The 20,890-nt window shown below is 50.2% G+C and overlaps 2 protein-coding genes across 11 annotated transcripts; both read right to left on the bottom strand.

Annotated features, from left to right (window-relative positions):
- Positions 1-2,018: 2,018 nt before the first annotated feature.
- PIGT (phosphatidylinositol glycan anchor biosynthesis class T) lies at positions 2,019-9,834 on the bottom strand. Of its 6 annotated transcripts, none has more exons than XM_069496359.1 (12): positions 9,632-9,834; positions 9,329-9,466; positions 8,173-8,300; positions 7,793-7,893; positions 7,599-7,685; positions 6,963-7,050; positions 6,767-6,864; positions 6,509-6,674; positions 5,593-5,793; positions 3,597-3,762; positions 3,399-3,482; positions 2,019-2,688 (listed from the first exon to the last, which is right to left on the bottom strand). In XM_069496359.1, exons 7-12 carry the CDS (start codon positions 6,845-6,847, stop codon positions 2,436-2,438), a joined length of 951 nt encoding a protein of 316 aa, XP_069352460.1. In that variant the 5' UTR covers positions 6,848-6,864; positions 6,963-7,050; positions 7,599-7,685; positions 7,793-7,893; positions 8,173-8,300; positions 9,329-9,466; positions 9,632-9,834; the 3' UTR covers positions 2,019-2,435. The 6 variants fall into 6 exon arrangements, with proteins under 6 accessions (XP_069352460.1, XP_069352455.1, XP_069352461.1 ...); XM_069496354.1 differs by having other exon boundaries at positions 9,289-9,466; XM_069496360.1 differs by lacking the exon at positions 9,329-9,466.
- Positions 9,835-15,916: 6,082 nt separating this feature from the next.
- Positions 15,917-20,507, bottom strand: DBNDD2 (dysbindin domain containing 2). 5 transcript variants are annotated; one of them, XM_069496542.1, is made up of 4 exons: positions 20,482-20,507; positions 17,929-18,075; positions 17,600-17,737; positions 15,917-16,593 (listed from the first exon to the last, which is right to left on the bottom strand). In XM_069496542.1, the coding sequence occupies exons 2-4, from the start codon at positions 18,065-18,067 to the stop codon at positions 16,388-16,390; spliced, it is 483 nt and encodes a 160-aa protein (XP_069352643.1). In that variant the 5' UTR covers positions 18,068-18,075; positions 20,482-20,507; the 3' UTR covers positions 15,917-16,387. The 5 variants fall into 5 exon arrangements, with proteins under 5 accessions (XP_069352643.1, XP_069352641.1, XP_069352640.1 ...); XM_069496540.1 differs by lacking the exon at positions 20,482-20,507 and adding an exon at positions 20,261-20,450; XM_069496539.1 differs by lacking the exon at positions 20,482-20,507 and adding an exon at positions 19,776-19,934.
- Positions 20,508-20,890: the final 383 nt, after the last annotated feature.

Here is a 20,890-nt window from a genome sequence, read left to right on the forward strand (position 1 = left end):
TAAGTAAGACACACAGTACGTGAGATGGTGATAAGAGCTACAGAGATAAACAGAACAGGGAAGATGGAAGCTTGTGGCCAGGCCGGCAATTCGACCTCATGAATAACTTGACAGTGGAGGTGGAAAGGGCTGGGATTCTGGATCTGTTTGAAGGTAGGGTGCACACAGGGTGTGGGATTTGTTGATGGGTGGCACACAGGGTGTGGGAGAGAATTAAGGATGACTCAAAGGTTGTGAGCCTGGGCTCCTGGAAAGATATGAGTTGGCATCAACAGAGATGAGGTGACTATGGGTGAGGATGTTTGGCATAGGGGTGGGAACATCAGAAGCTCAGTTTCTGAGATACTAAATTTGGGATGCCTTGAGATATCCCAACGGGGATGGCAAGTAGGCAGTTGGAACGAATCCAGAATTCAGGGCGGAGGTCTGGACGAGAGATAGCGGGTGTTGTCACAGGTTACACATGGCATGGCAGTGGAGGTCACTTCTAGGTACTGACATGGCTGGGTGTACAAAAGACAGCCAGGCCACAACTCCTTGCTCTTCCGACTTGGCAGACAGCCTGCACTGTGCGGGCTGCATCTCATGCATGGCACGCCGTGCAGACCGCTTAGCTTCGGACGTCCACCCACCTGCGTTCTTGTCTCATTTTCAGCCTGCTTATTTATTGCTTTGGAAGGAAACTCAAGGGAAGCACCTTGACCAAGCTGCTTTTGTCCATGGTCTAGACTAGCCCACCACCTTTCCTTCCTACACATGTACACACATCACCTGCATATTCTGGGAGCTATCGGAAAACCCTCTGAGGCAACCTAAACCCCCCGTGTTGGCTGTACAGACACCACCAATGCCACTACTGCTAGCCTGCTGCACTCCGACATGTGCAGCTTCTAGGGTGCCCTCGCCCCAGCCCTATCCTGGAGCCCAGATCCCAAGCCGGAATAGGCCACATCCATTCACAGTACCATTTGCTGACTGGGCGCTTACATGTCCTCAGATGGTCTGGCCTCGGTGGCAGACAGCCCTTATGCCTCCAGGAAGCACACAGTCTAATGGCAGTGAAAGGAGAACAGCAGCCAGGTGATAAGGAACGTGGAACGCCAAGTCCAGGGAGCTGGACGAGGGGCACCTACAGCAGCCTGGCATGTCAGGGGACACTTGCTGGAGGAAGCAACTTCTCGTCTGGTTTTGTAAGTAAGAGCGAAGCAGGCAGCTCAAGGGTGTGTGTGGTTCGTGGAACAGGGCATTCTAGGCTAAACCGCTATTGCAGGAGAACTGAGTGGGCTGGGGGGTGGGGGCGTAACCACAAATAACTTACACAGTCGATGCCAAGTTGCGAGAGGAAAAGACAGGAGATGAGGGTAGCAGGAGACATCAGCCCAAGGGCTTGTTTTACAGGAATGAGGGTTATATAACAAGCAGGGGAGGGAGGCAGGGGCAGGCATCAATCCAATGGGCCTGGCTTCCAAGCCCATGGGTGGTCTAAGGACCACCTGCAACACAGGCTCCTAAAGAGCCTGCTCAACATTTGAAGGTGGACTACACCCGGACCAACTGAATTAATTAGTAGGATCTGGACCCCAGGAATCTGCGTTAGTCTCATAAGTGCCCCTCATAATTCTGATGCACACTAAAGCTGAAGAACTACAAGCCCAAGCTCTCCTGCCTCTCCCCTCTCCCGTTGGTGATGTGGACTAGTTCTCAGAGACCCCAAAAGGCAGGATGATTCACTTTCATGGTCATGATTTTGCTTACAGAAAACACTCCCAGCCAAACCCAGGGAGTTCTGGGAATTACAGGATGGGGAGGGGGGAGGAGGGAAGAGGGAGGAAGGGAGGATGGAGGAGGGGAGGAGGGAAGAGCACAGAAGGAATTTTTGGCAAGGATGAAAGGAGGCAGGGAAGTTGTTGGGTATCTTTTTAGGTGGGGAGGCAGGCTCGGAGGTCCTGTTCAGGCACCCAGCAAACAGGCCCTAGTCCTCCACTCTTCCCAGGCCTCAAAGACAGGAGGCAAAGAACCAAGGAAGCAGCTGTTTTTTATTCCACAACAAGTAAATCCCACCTACCACACAGCGACACAGACTTCAGCACACCCTCTCACCCAGGCCAGTGCTGTGCAGTAACACCTCGCGCAGTGACGGAAATGCTTTTCTGCACTGTCCTATACAGTAGCCAGTAACCACTTTTGGTTATTGAGCACTTGAACTGTGGCCACCATAGCTGAGGAAATGAATTTCTAGTTTAAATTAATTTAAATTCAAATGTCACATTTGGCCTGTGGCTACTGGACTAGACAGCGCAGCTCTAGGCCCTGGCGTGGTCCAGGGGTAGTTGGTTCAAAAGCCAACTCTGGGGAGAATGAGTGGCAGCAAGAGCCCCCTGGGGTCCCCACCATGCCTGTCAAAGAGAAACAGCAGCTGCTGAAGAGGACGGGCCTCAGAGTGGGGGCACACCTCGGGCGCGCCGGATGAGGTTGGCCAGCCGCTTGGCCAGGCCACCCGTGCTGGGCTCCTCGATGTGGAAGGTCCGGGTGAGGAGATTGTAGAAGGAGCCGTAGCACACGGCCACCACGGTGCACGTGAGGCAGATCACATTGTAGGGCATGCTGAAGTCCGGTGTCGGCAGGTTCACCAGCAGCGGCTCCGTGTAGAGTCGCACAAAGTAGCTAGAGCCATCGGAGACTGGGAACCTGGGGGTCAGGGAAGGAGTGGTGACACAGCACTGGCTGCTCCTCCCCAGCTCCCCTGTCCTCACTCCCGGGCTGCACTGGGCCACTGCCACACGGTCAGGGTTTGCAACGTTCTCTTAGTATCAAAACCTTTCAACAGAAGGCATCTTACCTGAAAGCTCAACGCATAAACCTGATAAAAGGAGAGTAGCCTTGCATTGAAGTGGAGAGAAGGGACCCTGTCTTCACTTGGCTGCCCCTTCTTAGCCTGGTCTCTGCCACCTCCTCCAAGAAGCACTCCTAGATGACCCACTAAATTACTCCCTACCCCACCCCAATCACCACTGTGTTACTCTCTAGAACAGAACTTCCCTCTAGCTGTAAGCACAAGGAGGATGGGATGAGTCTGTTGTGTTTTCTCTCGTATACCCGGTGCTCTCTGAAGCACTGGCATTGATAAGTGCTCGATTAAATATTTAAGAGTATCACTGACTAAATGTAGGCTGTAACTACTCCTACCCTCACCTATTAATTTTTCTAGCAGCACTTTAAAATCATTTTATGAAGTCTTTACAAATATCATAGACCACTAGGACTTTCAGTAGGAGTGAGTGAAACGCACACGTTGCTTTGGAAGAGGTGACACCTACCCCAGCCCACCCCGCAGGAGCCGGATCATCTGTGTTAGGGCCACTGACGATGCGCTCTCAGGAGGGCGCGGTTACACTTACAGGGTGTTGAAGAGGGGACTGCCTTCCCAGTCCACTGGTTTGGCTGCCACCACGCTGGGCACAAGGGCGCTGAGGACAGATGGGCTGTGGAAAAGCAGACAGATGGCCGGTGTTCCCAACGGGCTCCCCCACCAAGGGGTGAGGGGCAGAGAGGGAGGATCAGGAAGGTGGGGGGCAGCCTGTGGGGGTGGAGCCCACCTGATATAGAAGCCGTGGTTGGGGTCTGGGGTGTACTCGGTCCACTTGAGCAGCGCCCGCTCAAACTGGATGGAGACCTTGGTGACCGAGTTGGCTGGCAGCTGAATCAGCATCTCTAGGAGGTGGGGCTGTAGCCGGTCCTGGGCAGGCTGGTAGTGGATGTAACCTGGAGACAGGCAAAGGCCACTCATACCTCTCTCCTGGGGCCACACTACCTACCCTCGGGTTCCTACCACCTTGCCCTGGGGCCTCAGTCTGGGTGCCGAGGTGGTGGGCTCCGGGTCACAGAAGTCAGGGAGTCTAAGGAAGGAAATGGGGTCTCAGGAAAGGGAGAAGATGTTTCCAGGGCAGTGATCCCAGGACGTGGTCCAGAGAGGCTGTCAGAGTGCTACAGACCACTAATCAATCTTCACATCGCTGAAACTGGGGCACCAGACACCAAGTGCCTGATGTGATGCAAGAGGAAGTTCACAGAGCCACGGGGGAATTTTCCTTGCCAAAAATACGGGACATCAATCTAATCAAGTTTCTAAATCTAACCACGAATACACAAGAAATATAGGAGACAGAGGAACATGTTAAAAACCAGCACAAGGACAAATCCAGAAGGTAGAACATTCTACAAAACAAATGACCCAGTTTCCCCAACAAATAGCTTATCAAAAAATGGGAACTGTCATAAATTAAAAGAGACTGAACAAGAGCACCACCCCAACTGTAAGACGTTAATCATGAGGGAAACTGTGGGTGGGGAGAGGGGGAGTTTATGGGAACTCTGTACTTTTGCTCCATATTCCTGTAAACCTAAAACTGCTCTAAAACACAAAGTCTATTTGTCTTAAAAAAAGAAACTTAAGAGACATATCAAGCAAATGCAATGCGAGGACCTTGTTTAGATCTCAATTCAAACAAACCAATAATAAAAAGTCATTTTTATGAACATGCAGGGATAATGATATGGTTATATTTTTTTCAAGTTCCTTTTCTGTTAGACATATATACCATACTTAAAGGTAAACTCATGCAATGTCTAAGATTTGCTTTAAGGTACTCCAGCAGAAAAATAAGCCAGTAAAGAAAAAAGAAAAAGCAAAAAACAGGGGAGAGATGAACAAAAATGACAGGAAGCTGGAGACTGGAAGTTGCAGGATGGGTATACATATGGGAGTTTAGTACACTATTCTATTTGGGTTAGTGTCTGAAATTTTCCAAAGAAAAAGATAAAAAAACAAAACCAAACAGAAAAACTTACAGAATACATAGGTAAGATGTTTGAAATAGAGATTTTGAAGGTGGTACAAATAATGGTGTTGAAAATAAGCACGACGATTAACCACAGGCTTGAAAACATGGGAAACAACAGGGGTATGCAAAGAAGAATTTTAAGTCTGGCTGTTTGGAATGTGACATAACACCTTCCTAATATCTTTTTCTTTATTATTTGTCTCCCCCTACACCAAAGAAAAACAAGTGCTTTAGTGTTATGCTAATAGAAGTACTCAGTAAATATTAATTTCCCCTTAGAAAAATAATGGAAAATAAAAATAAATTTTAAAAACTGTATGTCTTTACCCCTCCTAAGGAAGCAAAAACTGTCTACCCCAGCTCTGCTAAGCTTAGCTTAGCTTCCAAAACCCAAAATTACCATCCCTTTCTCTACCTTAAAGAGTCTATGAGTCATCACAAAACACGAGCTGGTGCCTGAGGCTCCAGAAAGGAGAAAGTGAATGAAAAAGATCAGAAAGCTACTGCCTTCATACAGGCCTATTAAGAATCACCAGTATTTTGTGTTTAATGATCTTTGATTAATAAATTACTTCTGAATCTGGCATAGTGAGTCTTCCCATTCCATTTTCCAAACTATTCCTAACTCTTCATGCCTGTGTAGATTTTCAGAGGTACTCAGGCAGTATCCTGAAAAATGAGAGTTTGGGGGACCCGGAGAGAGAATGAGCCAGGTGGGCTGGGGGGCCTGGTTCGGGACTCAGCTCCTCACTTGGTTTGTTCTCCTTGCCCTTGGAGGTGATGGTGAGGGTGTGCACATACAGCCGCAGATACCAGGGCACGGAGTCCAGCAGCAGCACGGGGAAGGCCCGGTAGGGGTGGGTGTTGTACAGCAGCGTGCTCAGCTCCCCCTTCTGCAGCCCGTAGCCGCTCACGTAGCGCTGGGCGTGCAGGAAGGGCACTGGAGGGGCCTCTATGTAAAGAAAAGTCAGCAGTTAGCTGCTGCTAAAGGAAAGGGTTTAAACGCCAACTCCCTAGGCCATGTTCAGAGCCCCAAGCCCGTGAGTAGAGGGGAAAAGTCCTGCCATTCATCAGAACTGGGCAACCTGGACTCTGGAATCGTCCCTGTCTTTCCCAGCCCACCAATGACAATGACAGGATTACTATTATTTACCAAGTGCTTACGTGCCCAACACTATGCCCTCTCCCAACTCAAACCAGGTGCTCTTAGGACATTCTGCCCTTTCCCTTGGTAACACTGAACACAACTGTAATTAACTGATACCTGCCTCAACTAGCAGACATTACATTTCTTGAATGCGGTGTCCTCTGTCTTATTCACCACTCTGCGCCTGGCACATAGTACCAGGTCAAAAATATTTGATGGATGAAGTAAATGCATGAACAAATTCCATTTCTTACATCAATTACCTCATCCAGAGATATGACTGTCCCTGTTTTTCAGATGTAGACACTAGGCTCAGAGCGGTCAGGAACCTGCCCAAGGTCACAGAGCTTAGAAGAGGTAGAGTCAGAACCAGGAGCCCATGACTCCAGAGATCTGGCTCAGAAGACAACCCCATGATCGTACAGCAAAGACATAGGATTGTGAGTCTTCTCCCAAGAGAAGTCTCGGTAGCCCGTTGTGACCCTGGCAGCCCGCCCACCTACCCACTCACCGCACCCACCATTCTCTGGGGGTTTCTTCCACTTGAGCTGGAGGTTGAGGTTGCGGGAGTTGTTGATCATGGCTGTGTCAAGCAAGTCATAGACGGCATAGGTCCTCCGAGTGCCCAGGATGACATCCTCGTATGTAATGGTTGGGGGCGGGTTCACCTCTACTGTCTCATTGTCCTGGGGACACAGAGCAGGGCTGAGAAGCAAGCAGAGGGGCAGGCTGGCCTTGGGGAAGAGTGGGGTACATGTGTGGCTGGAGACCTTGGTACCTGGCTGTAGTTGGTGATGTCCACGTAGACTCGGCTCTCTGACGCCAGAGGGCAGGGCTCTGTGAGGGTCCGGGAGAACATCCGGAAGAGGGACCAGTCTGAGGAGCAGAGAGCAGGGGCTGGGGCTAGGCCTGATCCGCACAGACAGGGAGGGGCCGGGGCAGGTGAGTGGAGATGGGTTGCGAAGGCAGCTTACCTTTCTTCCCCTGCCCCGTGATGAAGGCATCGAACACAACCGAAAGGGTCTGCCTCAGCTCCCAGGAGATGCTGGTACAGCGTGCATTCTACCACAAAGGCCAGATGGCAGCAGTGAGGAGCATCACGCTCACCAACCACACAGTCTCAAGGACTCCCACCTGGATGCAGTCCCTCACCTATCAATCTTCACACCCATCGATTTGCTATCACTTCCTACTGAGCGCCTGACCTTGTGCCATGCTCCGTGCCAACCACTTTTTGTACATCAGTTTGATAAATCATCACAACCACCTTAGGAGCTGACTCTCTATTATTACTCTCATGTGACAGATGAGGAAACCAGGCTCAGAGAAATAAAATGATTCACTTAAGATCATGCCAGCTGGCAAGTGACTGAGCTAGCAGTTGCACCCGCACGGCTATTGTTCTTAGCCACTCCGCTCCATGACAAAGATTTACTGAGTACTCGCCAGGCAGCCACTCAGTTTCCTTGGTGTTTGGCCAATGCCTTGAATAATCATCATCTACCACTTACTACTCACTCAGCCTGAGCCAGACACTGGGCTACGAGCTTTACCTGCACCTTCTCTCTGAGCCCCCCGGATCGCACCTACCCCTACTCCCCATGACTTACTCTGCAAATAGGGCGGATATGCACTGCCTGTGAATGGTATCTGGTGTGGAACAAGCGATCCGCCTTCAGCAGCACGGAGAGGCCTGCCTGGAGGAGGTGGGGAGAGATGACAGGTCACCATCTGCGTAAAGCACCTGGCATGGGACACGGGGTCTCTGTAAATGCATCCTGGCTGCCAGGCTGCGTGGCCTCACCTTGGAACTACAGGGCAAGAGTTTCTTCCATGGGGTGAGGTTCTCAGTGCAGACGACCTCCCTCGGCAGCACAGCATAGCGCAGGAAGTAGTGATCAGTGTCTGAGGGAGACAGAGGTCTGCCTGGGGTGGGCCTTGGGGCCCACCCTTCAGGACACACACTCCAGAGACAGGGATGACCTGCACCACTCCCTGGCACCACTGCCGGGACACTCCCAGGTGGGGGTGGGGCTCCCTCCTCCCCGTGGGAGAAGGCAATGCAGAGACAGCACAGCCTTGGGAAACCTTGTTTTGAGGCCTGCACACCCAGGGGACTTAGGATCTAGCCCAGGCTGAGGAGGAAGGAAACTGAGGGGAAAAGGAGATAAGGGGCTATCTCACCATTGGCCAGCCCCAGGGGTTTGAAGGAGGCAGTGGGAGTGACCGTGTTGGTGGAATCGATGAAGTTGAGAGAGGCGCAGAAGATCCCTGAGAGGACGTTACTGAGCTCCTTCCAAGATTTATCCACACTGGATGGAGACACAAACCACTCACTGTCCCGAGGCTGCCTCTGTTTCCTCCCTCAAAGCCCACAGCTGTCCGCCAAACCCACAGTAGGAGGAGGCAGTATTCTTAACCTTAGACAGGGCAGTTGATGGCTGGAACATCACTGCTCCCATTCACCCCACTTCCTGGGTCTCACCCTATGCAGCCTCTTCTTCCTCACTCTCCTCCAGACATCCCTGCGTCCCCATGGGTCTTCCTGGCTCAGGTGATTCTTCCTGCCTGGGAAAGCTCTGCTCACTTCTCTCTTCCCACCTTCAAGGTCCAGCTCTAGTCCTTGCCCCTTCTTCCAGGAAGCCTTTCCTGCCCTCCTTGAGCACAGCCTCCTCTGTGCTGCTGCGGTTCTGACCATCCCAGCCACTCATTCGGTCTGTCCTGGGAGATTGCTAGGTGGTGGCAGCATCTTGTCCTAAGCACCTTTTCCCCCTAACTAGGCTGTGAGCAACTTAAGGACGAGGACTAGTCTGGGTCATTTATGTACTTCCCACAACACCATGGAAAGTGCCCCATACCTTGGAGCTGAGATGAGCTCACTGATCTTCCCTCAGTTGCTCAGCTGGGCAAAGCAACACACACTGCCCCATGAGTACCCTGGATGTGAAGGTAAGTCCTGGTTCTACGGTGGGAAGTCTTATAACCAAAAAAAGCTCACTGAAAAAGGGAAAGACAACTATTCTAGGACTTCACAAAAAATATCAAATTAAATTAGATGTTCATTTCTCAGAGAAATATCAAAGATTTGCCTCTATATTAATAATGGGAAGCATAAAACTTAATAAGCACTAGAATTGAATGCCAATCAGTGGTAAGATCATTTCTTTCTTACAATGTTCTACCCACCGTGGAATCGCTGCCTACTGAAACTGCTGCCCCCAAGGGCAGTGGCAAGTTGACTACAGCTTCCCCTGCCACACTCCCTCCATAGTTGGAACAGGACCCACGGTGGGCACTCACTCAGTGACAGTATCTTGGAACCAGACCCAGAGCTCTGCACCTGATGAGGCCTGCAGGAAGGGTGGCCCCCAGTATCGGGTCCTCCAAAAGCCTTGTGTGAATGACAGGTGCAGCTCCCGTAGAGAATACTTGGAGATCAATTGCCCCAGAGCTTTGGGGAAGAGCCTGTAATGAGACACTGGGGAAGAGGGAGCAGGTGAGTTATGATCCCCACCTCATTGGGACCCACTCCCAGGGTCCAGAACTCCCCCCCGAGATCAGGCCCCGCCCCCAAGACTTGCCTCCACCCCACCCCCAGCAGGTGCCACAGCAATCTTTCTCCCGTGAGATCCAGCCCTCTGACCTCCTTCGCGCTGCAGCTCCGAATCCCAGCGTATGCGGAACTGGAATGTAGCGGCTACGTCCCCCGAAGGCAGCGGGGTGATGACAAGCTCTTCTCTCAGGCTGTCGCGTGGGGGTTCTGCAAGGGCTGGGCCGCCAGGGCCCAGGAGCAGCAGGACCACCAAAGCGAGCGGCATGGCCGCCGCCATGCCTGCGGCTGCTTCCGCGCCCCCAGCGGCGCCCGCCCCCTGAGAGGCCGGCATCCAATAGGAAGGGCGTATGAGAGGTGACTTCCGATACGTCCCGGAAGCCGAGGTGCTGTTATCAGAGCCGCTGTCTGCCCTGGCCGCGGATATTCCACAGGGCTGGTGGGGCTGAGTGGGCACTGAGAGGACACTAAAGGGAGTGGGCGTGTGGCAGGTCGAGGGGCTGCCTTGACGACTCACCCAGTTCAAGGTGATTCCACCCACCAGAAAGTGCTTAATAATACGGAGCACGGCCACTGCCATTTACCCATTTGATAGTTGAGGAAACAGAGACTGAGGTCACTTTTGCGAAGTCACACAGCGGGCCTCGTGCCTCCGTTAGCTTCTGGTGTCTCCATTTGCTCGGCCCTTAGCCTATCCAGCTCCTCTTAGTGGCAGGGCTTTCCTGCAAAACCTTCAAATAACTGGCCCACTTATTATGAAAATTTTCAAACATACATTAAAATTGAAAAAATGATCACCTGTTTCCCAATCACCTGGATTCTACCATTAACATTGTACTATACTTGAGCTTTATCACATACCTGCCCATACATCCATCAGTCCATCTTATGTGTTGATGCACTTCAAAGTAAATTGCAGATGTAGTTTGTACACTTCTAAATAGTTCAGCATGTATGTTGTTAGAATTCGATATTTGTTTTTTTATGTAAAATTCACATACAGTGAAATGCACAAATCTGAAATGCACATTCACTATGTTTTGACAAATGCACACAACCCTTGTGACCCAAACTCCTGTCACAATACATAACATTCCTAAAACCCCAGAAAGTTGGCTAATAACACTTCCTAGTCAATCCTTGCTCCCACACCACCTTCCAGAGGCAGCCACTCTTCGATTTTTCTTCCACAGATTAATCTGTTTTTAGAACTAAATATAAATGAAATCATTACGTGCATATTTTTTGTGTAAGGCTTCTTCACAGGAAGAATGTTTTTGAGAATCATCTACATTCTTGCATGTATCAGCAATTTTTTCTTCTTATTACTGTGTAGTGTTATGTTGTATGAATATACCTTAGTTTATCCATTCTCCTGGTGATCTTTAAAGTTTTTAGTTATTATGAACAAGGCTGCTGTCTGCACAAATTACTTTGAAGACACACTTACTGTATCCCTTGGGCAAATATTTAGGAGTAGAATTGCTGGGTCAAAGAATAGGTGTATGTTTAATTTTATAAGAAACTGTCACACATTTCTCCAAAATGTATCATTTTTGTGCTTCCACCAACAATGTGTGAGAATCCCAGTTCTTCCACATCCTGGTCAACATTTGGTGTTTTTAATTTTTTTGGACTTTTTAGTTTTACTGCTTGGGTGTGTATGTAGTGGTGTCTCATTATGGTTTTAATTTGCTTTCCTCTGGTAAGTAACAATATTAAGCATTTGTTCATGTGCTCCTTGGCCATTCATATATTTTTTGTGGAAGGTCTGTTAAAATCTTTTGTACCCTCCCCCCCCCCTTTTAACTGGCTTGTTTGCCCTTTTATGATCAAGTTGTAGGAGTTCCAATGTTACATTTATGCTCTGGTTTTTCTACCTGCCTTATGGGCAACACATTCATGAAGGATTTCATGAACAGTCTCTTGGGAAAACAACCATGCTTCTATGAAGAGCCAAATTTGGTGTCAGGCAGGTCTGCCAAGGTATACTCCAACCAACCAGAAAGGAAATGTCAAAAAGATGTCTTTATTTCATTTTTCTCACTCTACCTAAATTCAGTGTTCCTGCCTCATTAGACATGGAATAGCAGGAAGGCCAAGAGCTTAGATGTCAGAAAGACATGGGTTCAAATCCCTGTGCCAGCCTTTAAGCCATATGAACCTGAGCAATGCAAGTGCCACTTTTTCTCAACTGTAAAATGGAGAAACCTATTTTCAGGGTTGTTGTTAGGATTAGAAATTATGTACATGTAGGATCTGGAATGTAGAAAGTGCCAAATAATAACATTTACTCAAACAACCCCATCATGTTGTACTATTATGTCCAGTTTACAGAGGAAGAAACTGAAGTACAGAAACTGAGATAATTTCCTAAGATTACACTACACTATTGACCTCAAAATAATTTTCTAAAAGGTAGAGCTTCCATCATTATGATTATGATTTTGTACTTCTGTGCTTTGCTTTTGAACTGCCTGTCCCCATCAGTTAAGACCCAGCCACCTTCAGTGAAGACTTACTTTCTCCCTCTCTAGGAAGCTACAGTCCTTTGTGTGCTTCTGCTACAGCCCTCATCACATTATACTGCCATTATCTGTGGCTATGTCCGCTCCTGGAAGAGCTCTTGGTCACCTTAGTGTTTCTGTTGCCTAAGCAAGGTGGCTAGCACGTAAGTAGTTGCTCAGTAGTGTTTGAATGTATGAACAAACAAACAACATCATAGCACAGTTCTGTATTGTCCCCACACTGCCATGCTGTTCAGCGTCAAGTTCTGTACACTCCTGGGGATGCCACAGTGTGAGCGTCCCAGGGAATCTTCTCCTGAGCTGTGGTCCTTCCTATTTCTTCCACAGCATAGGGTTCTACCAGGATGGATTTGTCTTCTCCCCTCCTCTCCAGAGTCTGTCAGGATTTCCACCCTGTGACAAGTCTGTGCAATAGTCAGAAGCCACACTGTGGCCTGGAGACTGAAAGCTGGGCTCCCTGACTCAGAGTTGGCTCCTAATCATCCTCCCGTCTCCAAGGGCACCGTGTGGCCTCAAAAAACAGACAGCTAGACTCCGGGCCGGCATAAACCATGGTTTAATTTTAATGTGACACTGTAATCAAATGGTGAATCCTGAAGATACTCAGATTATATTTTATAAAAAGTGACCATACTGGATACACTGTTTTGTAATCTTCTTTTTCTCTCAATAATTATCATATCTTTCCATAGGAAAAAAAAGTACGTGGTAGATAGATGATACAATATTGGTATTGTTTTGATAATTTTTAAAGCTGTATGATAGGAACAAGGGATAGTTTTCTTTCTATATTTGTTTTATGTTTGAAACCCTCATAATAAAAAGTTTTTTACAAACAAAAAACACCAAAAAATTGTCAGCTGGAGATGGTGGCACTGAAGGCCAGCCAAGCCCCTGTGGTTTGGCAGGAGAAAAGGTCATTGTCCCAACCAGGAAGTGGTCCCGGGATCTCAGCTGATCCTAGACTTTTCCAGGCAGGGCTGGGGCTCATAGCAGCCAAACTGAAGGCTCCCCATAGGCTCACAAACAATTCTACTTCTTGAGAAGGCTGTAAATCCCTCTCCCCAGGCAGGCTCCCCACAATCTTAGCATTGTGTGCCTGGGGTACTAAGAGATTTATTGACATGTTGACACCAAGCCAGTCTAGCTTCCCATCATTCACCCTGGAAGGAGGTGGGGTGATTTGGGGAGTTCAGAAGCCCTGCATAGCAAAGCTGTTGGGGTCATGGGCCACTGCCCAAGAGGAGACTCAGCCACGGTCAGACAGGAGGTGGAGCCTTGCTACTCTAAAGGAAGGAATGGGAGAAGGCACAAGAGGACAGAGATCATGTCTTCTGTGTGCAGCGAAGTCAGGCAACCCAGAAAACCCCCAAAGGTTAACATAAGACTGGGCCCTGGCCCAGCTTAGTGGATGACTTCAACTTGGACGCAGGGCTTTTGGACAAAAGGTATTCACTCCACAAGCTTCCTGCAGACAGGGAAATACTAATGGATACTCCTACTTCCCTGGAGCTCCCAAAAGTTTCTCACTAGCCTTAGGAAAAGCACTTAGGAACAGTTTAGGACTTAGGCTTAAGGTCACTGATCCCACAGGTGTTATCTGATGTGTGAAGGGAGGTTGAATGATTTTTTTTTTTTAAATGTGAGAAATGAGTATATGTTCCTTTCATTCAACATTCTCGCCCTTGGCAAGCTCATTTACATCCATGGCTTCACTTACCACCCATAATCTATATATTGATAACTCATCATTTCTTTTTCAAGCCCAATCCTCTCATCTAAATTCCACACTCATAGGTCCAAGTGCCTACTCAACATGTCCCCTTGGATGTCTCAAAGGCACTTCAGACTCAACATGTATGTACAAGAACAGTGTCCCTCTAAGAAAAATAAATAAATAAATAAACCAAAACCAAATTTATGTCTTCCTTCCCAAACCTGGTTCTCTCCAAAACTCCCCATCTGGGTGAAGAGCCCTCCAAATCACCCTGCTGCAGGAGGCAGAAGCAATGGCAGCACCCTTGATCCCTTCCTCTCACATCTACCCATTAAATCTTTTGGAACTTGCCTCCTAAATACCTCTTCATTCCTTCCAGGGTTCTCCATCCCTCTACCTCCACCCTCATCCATTATTTCTTATCTAGATGGCTGCAATCAGCTTCTGTTTTCCACGAATCCACTCTGGTCCCTTCAATCAGGACTCCACGAGAAGCCCTTTCCAGTCATTCTTCCCCTAGTTTACTCCCACTCGTCACTAGGATCTTAGTTCAGAAGCCATTTCCTCCAGGGAAACACCCCCGTGACCCCTCTGAATAGACTAATTCCTTCCTGGCACTAGTCATAGTTGCATTTGGGCTCCCACTAGACTGTAAACTCCATGAGAAGAGGAACTGTGTTCTTTGCTGCTACTACATCCACAAGGCCATGCTCAGTGTCTTGCACATGTTAAATACCTACATTTGACATTTATTGAATGAATAATGTCATTTATCAGTTTATACTCTGCCTTGACTCAATTAAGCCAGTCACCACTAATGTCTTGTAGGCTACCATTATCTCTTGCATGGATTACTGTGTTACTTGTCTGTCTTCAGCCTATCCTCTTCCAGTATATTCTGTACACGGCAGCCATAATTAGCTTTTTAACAAGCAAATCCAACCACTTGTAATCCTTCATTACTCCCAATAAATTCAAACTCTTTAACGTGGCCTCTAACATGTAAACTGCTAATTACCTACCCAATGACTACTGTTCTCTTGTTCCTTAATATTACAAAACCTTGAATCTAACAAGACAGCAATGTGTCCTTCTAAATGACTATCTCAGTCACCCCAGTAGCAAGGGTGCTTCTGAGAGGTCTAACAGTATTCAGAAATCAGATGCATTGATAATCCAGTGACTTGAAAAGGTTATGGTCTTTCCAAAGGCCAGAATTTCCTTTCTTCTAGATAGTGCTGTCTCCCTATGTCTATAAAAGGTCTACAAATGAAACATTTCCTATGCTACCAAGTTCTGGCCAATGAGATGAAAGTGGGTGCTGTTAATTAGAACTTCCAAAAATGCTTCTGAAAGTGGGAACAGACATCTGGCTGTGCCCTCTTTGCCCATCCCCCACTTGCTTTCTGCCAGTTTCAAGGTCATGATGGCTGAGGCTCTGACAGCCACCTTAGACTTGAAGTATCAAAAAGAACGCGAGCCATGTGCAAAAAGAGCCACAAAGGAGCCCAGTGCTCAGTAACTATGGAGCTTGCATATAGCCTGTAATTTGGGCTTCTTTTAATGAGGAAATAAATTTATATCTTAAGTCATGATCTTTTACTAGCAGTCAGACTGAAACCTGATCCAGGCTTCAAAGCATTTTCACAACCTGAGCTTTGTCAGTCTTACCCCTGCATCTCCTCCTCAAATCCAACAATTCAGCCAAACGGTGTTTTTCCAGTTCCTCGAGACTATGTTCTCTCCATTTAAAGTCTCCACAAGCTGCTCTTTCTGTCTGGATTATGGCCCCCTGCCTGTCTAACTCCTAATCATCCTTCAGCTTAAAAATCAGCTTTTCAATGACACGCAAGCTAGGTTAAGATGCCCCTAGTCTCCAATACAGGAGGAGTCAGTCCCTCCTCACACTGCCTACCCTGTGAATGTTGGTATTTACTTGATTTTCTCCTCCAAGACAGTGGACTCCACGAAGGCAGGACTCTGTATCGGCCTGTCTTGTTCAAAACTGCATTCCAAATGCCTAGCACAGATGTTCAATAAATATTTCTGCAATAGTGGAGTGAATGAGTGATGAGGACATGGTGTTGGTTAGAGAGCTAAAGGCTCTGCGATGTGAAAAATGAAATGGAATGGTTGGTATATTATTATTTGTTTATTATTTATACCGTGCTCTCTTCCAAAAAGGTTGTAAAGGAGGCAGGATGGCTGGAGTACCATCTCACTCGACGTGCGAAGGAGTTCACGTCCACTTAGAGACACTAGTTTGGGAGACTCTATTACAAGACTACAGGATAGTTCAGGGGAGAGAGGAGTGCTAAGAAAAGCAGTCGCATCTTGTCCTACCTCATCTTCCATCGCCTTACTTGCAAGTCCTACCTCAGGAGTAAGCCAAAAACTAGTGCAAGGGTTGCAGCAGGAAGAGGTTAGCAGTAAAGCAGGAAAGGGTTAATTCTCAGAGAGAGACACAATCCAGCCATCCTTCCCTATCCTCTGGAGCCTACTGTAAGTGAAGAGTCTGGTCTGCTCCCGAAGAAGAAAATTCTTCTCCTTCAGCCTCGTGTGGAGATTAGCCCGCTTGGTCAGTCTGTAGGGAGGGGCCCACTGTTAGCTGCAGGCCCCAGGCTCTGCCCCTGCATCACCCCCATCCTCCTCCTCATCCGACTGTGCCAAGGGCGTGTCTGCTCCACCATCACTCGGATTTGGGCTGTGCAGGTTGGTAGAGGAGTCAGAGGATGAGGAAGAGGTCCTGGATGTGGTCCTGTCTGACATGGGCACTGGCAGGCTCAGCTCCTCTGGATGGTCGTCCACCCCTGCCCAGAGAAAAGAGCTGATCAGGGCCAACACAGCACTTCAGAGGACTCCTAGAGATTACCTAGCCAGGAGAAACTGAAGCCCAGAGAGGGGCAGGGACTTGTCCAAAGTCATTTTGCCAGCCCAGCAAAGAGCCAGGATTAAGACCTCCACCTCCTGACTCCCAGCTCCTTCCATGTCACTACACTGTGTCTGTGTCAGGTCAATCGATGCAAGAGTTCAAGTTCTACCTATATCACTTATTGCTGCTTTGTAGCTTTGAGCAAGTCACTTTCCCTTTCAAGGACTCTGCTCCTCCTCTGTAAAAAAAAAAAAAGGGGGGGGGCGGGTATCTATATTCCCAAAGAGCTTTGAGGATAAAAATCTAAGAATGCTTAGAAAAATGTCTGACATAGTAGGCTACCAATAAAGAGTTGCAGTTTTAAATAAGAGAATATCTTACAAGTTAAGTATATGAGCTTTGGAGTTAGACAGACATGATTTGAATCCCAGCTTTTCCACTTTCTGGCTATGTGATTTAAACTCTCTGAGCCTAATTTCCTTCTATATAAAATGGGGATAATACCACCCGCCCTGAGAGGACATTGTAAGGATTGAGATAATATATGTAAAGTACTTTAGCACAACATAAGGAACGTAGTAAAGTTATCAGTAAGTATTAGTATCATTATGATGACTAAAACTACTTAAATGGTAAATTTAAAATGTAAAAATTATATTTTTGTATTATTTTAATTATAGTAAGCAAATATATTAATTTCACAAATGTAAAATTTAAAAGGCTTAGGATTAACCATTGCTAGAACTTTGAACTGGGGATCTGTAACCCAGTTCCCCCCTAAGAGTCAACTTCCCTAAAATCAGAGCAGGCAGCTGTTTTGTTGGTAGAAACACCCACTTCCAGCGCCTACTTGTATACTTCCCCAGCCTTGCAGCCTCATTTCAGAGCCCCAACATCCGGCTCTGGCTGACTAGTGCCCAAGTCCCCAAAGCAGAGGGGCATACCAGACGTCTGGGGAGTTGGTGGAGGATCTTCACAAGGCAAGAACACATCTGCTCCATCCTGATCCCCAAGGTCAATAAGTTCTACTTGCTCTAGCGTGTCCACGTTCACTTCCATAGACGAGATACTACCTATGGGGGCTATAGATCAAGAAGGGGGCAAGTCAGGAGGACCCAGGCTGGAGCCAACAGAATGATGACAGTTACCTGTCAGGTCCCAAATGAGGAGTTTAGAAGGCCAAGAAAATAAGAAGGGAGGGCGGTTTCCCAAGATTCAAGTCCCACAAGACATCCTTCCCCACCCTACCCCAGTCCCTCGCCTCGGGACTTACGTCTCTGTGACTCGAGATGCAGGTGGGACAGAGGGAAGACAAACTCTGTCTCTGGCTGCAAAATGTCCTCGAAGAATTTCTGCCGCTCCCGAAGGCGGAGCTGCTGGCGCTCCAGGGCTGCCCGAGGATTTGGGTCCATGTCAGCTCCTGGAGGGTAAATAAACAAGACAAGTGCAGCTGTGAAGTTGAGAGAGAAGGTAGTGGGGGTCTGGGCATAGGGAGCCTCACTGCAGCCAGCATCCCAGCAGTGGGACCTCTGGTTCCAGCCTGGACACCTCTGGCCTTGGCTACCTCTTTTCCCTTCCCTGAAACCAAGTTCATCCCACAAACTTCAAATCTCATGCAGAGGCAGAGCTGGCCCTAGCCTCACAAAGGGGATGTCAGTTCCAGGCACTGCAAAAGAGGTCCTCTGTATTCAGGAAACACAGCCTATGGCCAACTCTCAGTGTCCTACCCTTCTAAGAGCGGCTGGAGGGGTGGGGCTGGTTCAGCCCAAATGGGGGAGGTACTCTCTCCACTCAATGGACCCAGCTCCCTTCAGAAGGCCAGGGAAGAGGATGGGATAGAGATTTTGGAGTGGAGGGTCCTCTTCCTCTAGTGCTGCAACTGTGGTTCCTCCTTATCCTTCAAAACTCAGACAAAAGCTAAAGCAACAACTCCTCCTCCTCCTCCTCCTTCTCTCTCTGCAAACACACCTCCCCCCATCCCCTTCAAACCCTTGCTCTGAAGTCACAGACCTGACTTCCACACTGGGCTCTGCCCCTAAGGAAATCATCTTTCTAGCCTTAGTCTCCCCATCTGAAAATGGCATAATCGTCCTACCTACCTCAAACACAAGCCGCTGCTTGGGAAGGTGAGCTATTTAGGGGATGACCATCTTTTCCCTGATCTCTCTGAGCTCTTTGTTTCACATCTCACTGTTTTATCTCCCCATTAGTCAGTGAGGAACAATTGGAAGGGCGGGTCCTGGGTCCGATTCAAACCAGATCTCCTGACCCCAGTGCTGAGAGCTTTCCAGAACACGAGAGCTCTGGGCCAGGCCAGGCCCTCTGCATTCACTCCCATTCGCTCCATCTCCTTCCTGGCATTCTGCTCTGAGCCCATCGCCAGAGGCAGGGGAGTTTCTAGCTTGAGGATCTGGTCGTCATCCTTTGCACACTGCCTTCCCCACCTCATCCGGACTCAGCGCATCCCAGACCCTGGCCAGCCCCAGATGGGGCTGTCGAGAGGGACACAAACCCGAGAGACCCAAACGAAATGTGGGGAGACCGTGTGGCCGCGGACTGGACGTGGAGGAGGGAGGCGCTGACGCCGATTCCTGGGAAAGGCTCTCAGAGCTGCCGCCCAGGTCACAACGCTAAAAATACCCAGGGCCCCTGGGGCAGTCTGCTTTAGCAGGGGGGCGGGGAAGGGAGAGACAGAGGGTGGGGGGAGCGACACGGACCAGGGGCTCAGGGACGCCCCCTTTCTTTTCCCCTCCCCCTAGTCCCACCAGTCTCCAGAGATTGAAGGGGCTGCCCTCCGGGGGCCGCGGAGCCGAGCTGGAGCAAGGAAGGGAGTTGTTTACGAGGCTATGGGTGCTGGGGAGGGGGGCCAAGAGATCTGGGGGCAGGAGGCTGCCAGGGGCTCGGGCAGGAGCCGGGGAAATGGAGAACTCCCTCTCGGTCTCGGCCCCACCCGCACTGGAGCAAGCGAGAGGGAAAGAATTCCCTAAAAAGGGACACGCCGCGTCGGCGGGGGAAGGGAGGAGCGCGGACAAGGGCGCTCCCCCAGGCCGTTCCCCTCGTGCTCCGGTCCCCTCCGCTGTCCCCCGCGGCACCTGCGCCCACCGTCGCCGGAGCCCCTACCTGCAGCGCCCGGCGCCCCCGCTGACTCAGACTGTCCGCTAAGGCGAGGCGGCGGCGGGGGCGTGGGAGCGAGCCGCGCCGGCCGGGGTGGGGCTGCGCCTCCGGGTCTCCCCCGGGACCGACGGGCCTTGGGAGCCGGGAACGAGGAAGAGGCGGGAGGCGGAAGTGGGGGAGGGGCGGCGGCGGGCACACTCGCCCGCCTCTCGCCCAGCGGCCAAAGGCAGCCCCTGGGAGCGCGACTAGTCGTACTTCCAGGGCGGTCAAAAAGTTCCCCGCACGCATCCTTCCTCCCTCGGAGCGGCCCGACTCCTCGGCACACCACCCTCGCCGCCGACGCCCGTGCGCTGGTCTCCGCACGCTCAGATGCACTTGCTGAGTGCGCCCCCGCCCCGCGCAGCCCCGCGGCGGGCACCCGCGCCGGCTCTCCGCCCACGCACACTTGCTGCGCTCCGGGTCCTGGTAGCGCCCACGCAGCGGCCCAGCACCAGCACCCGGACTCCCGGCACCTCGGCCACACTCGCCACGCGTACGCGCGCACTGCTGGAGAAGGCGCACGCTGGGAACCCGCCGGAGAGCGGCAGGGCACTGACCCGGGGCCGGCCAGCAGGGCAGGTGCACTGCGGTGGAGGACCCCCTGAGCCCGGGACTCACCCGGCTGCCCCTGATTCCTGGCTCCGGGTCTAGACAGGGCCGCCGCCCAGTTTACCAGCGCACTGGGCGGGGTGGGCGCCGAGACCGGGCGGGTCAGGGCCAAAGGGGTGGGCCGCTGCGCCGCGCCCCCAGACGCTGGCAGGGAGCCAGCACCTCAACAGTGCTGAGAGGGGCGCTGCAGGTCCGGCCTGGCGAGGTTGGAGGGGCGAGGCGGAAACTGCAGGCCGAGAGGGCAAACGCTTGCCCCCTTCGCAGCGCCTCCTCGCTCAGGCCAATGCTAGAAGTGCCCAATCTAGCAGCTTCTGGACCAAGACTCCGTGCCTATTCTCTTCCTCCTCCCTTCATACCCATCCCCTGGTGGTCATAGCTCAGGAAGCAGCGCGGGGACCGGCGCGAGGGGCGCGGGGTCCGTCTGAGAATGCTTCTGTCGTGGGTCACTAGATCACTCAACAAACATCCGTGAG

Source organism: Eulemur rufifrons, chromosome 20 (genome assembly GCF_041146395.1).
Source record: "Eulemur rufifrons isolate Redbay chromosome 20, OSU_ERuf_1, whole genome shotgun sequence".
NCBI classification, from domain to species: Eukaryota; Metazoa; Chordata; class Mammalia; order Primates; family Lemuridae; genus Eulemur; species Eulemur rufifrons.

Excerpts from the sequence above, each read along its gene's own strand:
- DBNDD2 (XM_069496542.1), bottom strand. The coding sequence starts at position 18,067 with ATGGACCCAAATCCTCGGGCAGCCCTGGAGCGCCAGCAGCTCCGCCTT. Across the intron at positions 17,738-17,928 it reads GCATCTCGAGTCACAGAGAC|CCCCCATAGGTAGTATCTCG; the intron begins GTAAGTCCCGAG and ends CTTGATCTATAG. Across the intron at positions 16,594-17,599 it reads ACCAACTCCCCAGACGTCTG|GGGTGGACGACCATCCAGAG; the intron begins GTATGCCCCTCT and ends TTCTCTGGGCAG.
- PIGT (XM_069496354.1), bottom strand. The coding sequence starts at position 9,818 with ATGGCGGCGGCCATGCCGCTCGCTTTGGTGGTCCTGCTGCTCCTGGGC. Across the intron at positions 9,467-9,631 it reads GGAGCTGCAGCGCGAAGGAG|TGTCTCATTACAGGCTCTTC; the intron begins GTCAGAGGGCTG and ends CCTCTTCCCCAG. Across the intron at positions 7,894-8,172 it reads ACCCCTGGGGCTGGCCAATG|ACACTGATCACTACTTCCTG; the intron begins GTGAGATAGCCC and ends TGTCTCCCTCAG.